Source organism: Pterocles gutturalis, unplaced genomic scaffold (assembly GCF_000699245.1).
Source record: "Pterocles gutturalis isolate BGI_N339 unplaced genomic scaffold, ASM69924v1 scaffold6069, whole genome shotgun sequence".
Taxonomy (NCBI): Eukaryota; Metazoa; Chordata; class Aves; order Pterocliformes; family Pteroclidae; genus Pterocles; species Pterocles gutturalis.
In genome coordinates this window covers 32,722-38,187 of record NW_010135529.1, presented here as the reverse complement: position 1 = coordinate 38,187, position 5,466 = coordinate 32,722, and the positions used below count along the sequence as shown (strand labels likewise).

General features: G+C 53.5%; 1 protein-coding gene across 1 annotated transcript in view; it reads left to right on the top strand.

The window, feature by feature from the left end:
• Nucleotides 1–1,004: 1,004 nt before the first annotated feature.
• The window catches only part of CALHM1 (calcium homeostasis modulator 1), a 7,744-nt gene continuing 3,282 nt past the window's right edge, over nucleotides 1,005–5,466 (top strand). Inside the window, exons 1-2 of the mRNA XM_010081921.1 lie at nucleotides 1,005–1,553; nucleotides 2,979–3,437. Of these exons, the coding sequence (XP_010080223.1) occupies nucleotides 1,005–1,553; nucleotides 2,979–3,437 (1,008 nt within the window). The remainder of the gene's footprint in view (nucleotides 1,554–2,978; nucleotides 3,438–5,466) is intronic.

Genomic DNA, 5,466 nt, shown 5'->3' with positions numbered 1-5,466 from the left:
TCAGCAGGACCCTCTCACGGAGCAGGGTTCATCCTCTGTGCTCCCGTCCCTGCAGCTCTCTCCTTTCTCTGCCTGTTTTCTCCAGCCCTAAAGCCAGGAAAAGCACTGTGTGCCTCTGGATGTCACCGGACTATGCAAGCCAGGGTTTGAAGGATATTTTAGCAAGCCCTGAGGGCACAGGGCTGTGAAAACCAGGGAGCTACAAGTGTCATCTTGTAAATCTGGCTGAAACATGGACACTTGTAGGAGGGGAGCAAATAAGAGACTTCAGCAGTAGAGACAGAACATCCCAGAGTACCAAGAGCTTTATCCCTCCTTCCTCTGCCTTTCCTTTTCTTCTTCCCTACTTTCCACTGCAGAACAAAACAGAGAAAAGGCATTTCCCAGTGAAGCAGAAGGAGGTACCGACCAGGGGGCTGGCAGACCTGTGAGGCACTTGCATTAGATGCTGCTGGGACGATGCAGAGATGGAGGGAGGGGGGAAGCTCTGGTGTTCTGCTTTTCCCTGTGTGCCGGCACCGCAGAGGTGGGGCATCCTGTTCGGTCCTGGGAGGAGCACCCACCTCCTGCATTTGCAAACAGGTTCACAGAGGCCGAGCAGCCAACTCCACTTTCTGCCCAGGGCACAGATTGCTCTGCAGAGGGCACAGCCATGGTAACACCTGCACCCTCCAGCCAAGGGGACCTGTGACCAGGAGACTGCAGAAATGGGGATGTGGAGAAGAACAAAGACAGGTTTAGCAAACCAGAAGCAACCCAGGTCCCACAGATTCAAAGAAAAGCAAGAGGAAGCAAACTCTGAATTTTTGCAAGCAGCAAACTCAGCAGAAAAAAAAAAATTAATTTTCTGCTTTAAACACTAGGGCTTTAAGAGTGCATGAATGAATCACCTAACTGTATACAGACTTGCTGATGCTCATCTTTGAAGAGGGAGGCTGAAAGAAGGAAGTAAATAGAGGCCACAGCTTGGACCCCAGTGTGGGGGGGAATCACATCAAGGGAAGATGGACAAGTTTCGGATGATCTTCCAGTTCCTCCAGTCCAACCAGGAGTCCTTCATGAACGGCATCTGCGGGATCATGGCCCTCGCCAGTGCCCAGATGTACTCAGCCTTTGATTTCAACTGCCCATGCCTGCCACGCTACAACCTGGCGTATGGACTGGGCATCCTCCTGGTGCCCCCCCTCATCTTGTTCCTGCTGGGCTTCGTGCTGAACAACAACATCTCCATGCTGGCGGAGGAGTGGAGGCGACCCTGGGGCCAGCGAGGGAAGGACCCGGCCGTCCTGCGGTACATGTTCTGCTCCATGGCGCAGCGGGCCATGATTGCCCCGGTGGTCTGGGTCTCAGTGACGCTGCTGGATGGCAAGTGCATCACCTGTGCCTTCTGCACCTCGGTGCCTGTGGAGACCTTGGGCAATGCCAGCAACCCCGGCCTCTCCCAAGGGGAGATGAAGCGGGTCCTTGCCCGCATCCCCTGTAAGGAGATCTACGATGGACAGGAGCTCATCGCCAACGAAGTGGCCATCAGGTACCTGCGCTGCATCTCACAGGTGAGAGGCGCCGTGGCTGTGCCTTCGCTGGTGGTTTAGGGTTAGGAACCGCCAGCCTGAGGGATTCCTTGTTGAGATCAAGCTACAGGAGGAGAGACCGGTGATTTTGCAGGGGTACGAGGTGTTCAGACTCATCTCTGGTGAGTTCTGCCTCCAGAGTGGTGCAGAGACTGGAGCTGTAAGTGGTCCTGACAATTCAGTCCCCTCTCCTGCCTGGGCAGCCTGGGGCCGCAGGGCAGCAACACACAGCCAAGCTGTTTGCAGAGATTTACTTAGAGCAAGTTCAGAAGGGGCTGACGTGGATGTCACTCAGTGGCTGGTGGGCAGTAACCCCCTCCCATAAACCACTGGTTGCCCACAGTTGCTCTTGCTGCTTATTATAACGTGTGCAAGCAATGGGCTGATAACCACCTACGCCACTGGCCTCTGCCACTTGCATGGAAGCAGACAGCGTGTGTTTGTCAACCATCCCAGGGAACCACAAATTAAGAAGTGACACTAACCACTTGTCCTGTGCTTAATTCCTCTCAAGCCCTCTGCTTTTTGCCACATTGGAGACAGGATGGTCTGACTCACTTTAGTCACTCACGTACTCCTGTTTAAACGCAGCTCCTCTCCCTGACCTCCTTGGGACAGACAGGAATTATTATCCCCTTTTTAAGAGAAATGGAGGCATGGGAACTTCTCCAAAGACACAAAGCAGATTTTTCTGGGTAGACCCCAATTACCAGCTGCTGGGAAGCACTGGAGCTGAAAAACAAGAGGTGCCACCCAGATACCCCCTCCCAGGTGCTCTCTTAGGGGGCTGCATTCACAGTAGGGTTCATCCTCCTGAGCTCTGCCTGCACAGCCTGGGAGCAGCCTGAGATGACACCAATGGTGAACGAGACAGACCGGTCCTGGCACTGCCCTGATCTCACCCTTCCTGTCAGACCCCATTAACAGGGGAGCCTGTTGTCACTGCTCACCCACAATAGATGTTACTAAGTCCAACAGCTCAGGAAAAGGGTTAGACAGCTGCATAAACTCAGGGAGTATCTAGAACGACATTAACTGCGAGTCAGAGGACACAGACAATCCTAGACACAGGTGAGGCACAGCTGTATCGGAGGCAGCACCAAGGGCTGGGTGCAGGATTCGGTCTGGTGTTACTTATGGTCACTGCCCGCTGATGCCACACACAGCAAGAAGCAGAGAGGTGCTGCCTACTTGGGTACATGAAAGCAAATTTCAGTGCAGGTGCACTTACATGGAACATAGGGTCTCCACGCCCAGCATTTGCAATGTAAACACAGCCAAATGTTGAACAGCCCAACCTGGAGCCAGGCTTGTTAGCAGCCCGGGGGGCTCCTGCCGGCTGGTGGGAAGTGCTGGGCACATGCTCTGCCTGCCTGTGACCAGTCTGGTTCCCTCTCATCCCTGCAGGCTCTGGGCTGGTGCTTTGTCCTGCTGATGACCACGCTGGCTTTCTTGGTCAGATCTCTCCGGCCCTGCTTCACTCAAGCTGCCTTCCTGAAGAGCAGGTACTGGTCCCACTACATCGACATTGAGCGCAAGCTGTTCGACGAGACATGTGCGGAGCACGCCAGGAGCTTTGCCAAAGTCTACATCCAGCAGTTCTTCGAGGGCATGAGCACGGACATAGCGGCCGCTCGCTGCCACCCACCCAGGAAAACCCCTGTGGATGTGGGGGAAGCTGCTGAGAAGCTCCTGGGCATCACCGATCAGGGCACCATGAACACAGCCCTGAAGAGCTGGCACAGATGCAAGCCCCCCCTGCACCTCCACCTACCTGCCCTGCGCTACCGGCTGGGAAGGGGAAGGGCAGCCCCCCACACACCTCCCTGCACCCCGAAAGGAGACGGCTGCCTACTACAGCCGAGTGTGAGGGGACGCAGGGCTACGCAGAAGCAGAGCCGTGCTTTTTGGAGAGGGGCTGCGAGGAGGGCAGGCAGGTGGGTGCCCAAGCTGAACGGGGGCAAGGGCCAACACCATGGGGGCTGCAGGGGGATGGCACCGAAAGGGCTTCACGGTTCCGGTGTGATCCCTTGGGTCCCACATCAAATCCTACAGCACTGGTAATTCAGGCAAGGAGTTTTGTACCAAGCATGGCAGCTACTTGAGGCCATGACGGACAAGCCCCAGGGACGCTGAAGGGCACGATGCACCAGCCAGGCGGATGTGCTGTGTGTCCCACACCACCAAGCACCAGGTTTGTGTTGTGGCAGTTGCCAAGGCAGACACCACCAGATGTGCAAAACTTCCTTTATTTTACCACGTGCTCAGCACCAGGCAGCATGTGTGTTTAGGCAGTATTAAAAATCCCCTGGTGGGGAAACAAGCTGGGGGTACCCCTTTCTCATGCCAAGCCGTGAAACCCCAAAAGTCTCCCCATTCCCCTCTCCACACTACATCCCCACAGACACACACAGCTTTAAAATAAATTTTACTCCAGCAATAACTCAATAACCTAGTGAAGGGACATCCCATGTTGCATTACACATGATGGGAATGGCGTGGTTGGGTGTCACAGGTACTACTCAGTGAGAAGCCCGCAGAGATGCTCCTTGAAGCGGTGCGTAGACAAGGAGACCAGCTATCGCTCAGCAGAGCAGAGGGTGGGGGCAAGGCCAACCCCCTGCCATGGATGTGCTGCAGGACAGTTTGTTCTTGCAATTTTACCTGGATTCATCCCTGACACAAAGACTGATGAAAAAACTCACCTGGGTTTTCATTTAAGGAGCCAAATAAATAATTCAGGGTTACTGTTCAAGCTCTGCGCTCAGGTACAAGGATTTATAAAAGCTATTTACAAAAGCTGTTGGCGTTTCTTTATTTGAATGCAATGAAAAGGACTGCGGAGGCCCCAGGCCAAGCCCAGAGTGCTGAGGCCGCAGGAGTCGGAGCGTTTTGCCAGTGTGCAGTAGCCAGCAGGGAGCTGGCCCTGGCCCTCAGAGGAGAAGCCAGGGCGGCTCCGCTGACCCTGCACAATACCAGGTGGCTGCTTTCCATAGAAACTGAAGATGGAAGCCTTCGAGGTGACTATGGAAATCGCAGCCTGGAAGAATGTTCCCCAGTGGCCCTGATTTTATTACTAATACGCAGAAGGAAAACCCCTTTTGCAAGACAAGTTTTACCCCTGCTGCGGCCCTTTTGAAATGCTCATCCCCTTGAAATTTCTGCGGCCGCGTTCTTGTTCAAACCAACTTATTACAGTTGTCTGGTAACTGAGGTGACTGTCGTTTGAATAAACCTTAATTATCAGTGTGTAACTCCACAGAGGCTGTGGGGAGAAGAGAACAAAGGACCAAAATGACGAGGAAATTCTCTGAGCTGCTGTGAGAGAGCCTTAGCAAGCCCGTAGACAAGGGCAGGCTGAATCTGTCTGCCTCCCAGGAGAAAGGAGCGTGACACAGAATTATCATTCATCTTCACACCCCAAACTTTAATTAAGGCACCTGCCCAGAAATTAATAGACACAAAACCTGATTTACAAAGCTATGGAGATTTAAAGATACAGGAGGTTTCCAGTCCTACTATTTGCAGTTCAGCACTGTTAATAGCTCACCAAGAAAAGCGTGCTCAGAGTCCCAACAACGGCGAGCAGCTTGCAGGGCTGGCAGGCTCCATTACAGAGCTATTAAGATACCAAAAAAACAGTGTGCATTTTCAAAGAGAAGCTTTTGCACTTCTAATTTTGATTGTTAGGATCAGAGTCTGCTCCCATGCAGCTAGTTCAGCAGCCGCATCGAGTCCCCACAGAGCAGGCAGGGTGTCCTCTCTTTCCTGGATCTTGGGAACATTGTTCCTCTTCAGGAGGAGACCCCTCATTAGGGAACCCTACATGGCCCCTGTGATTTCAGCTGGGCTGCGGTCCTGGCACTGAACCTGGTTAGCAGCAGCACCAAGGGCA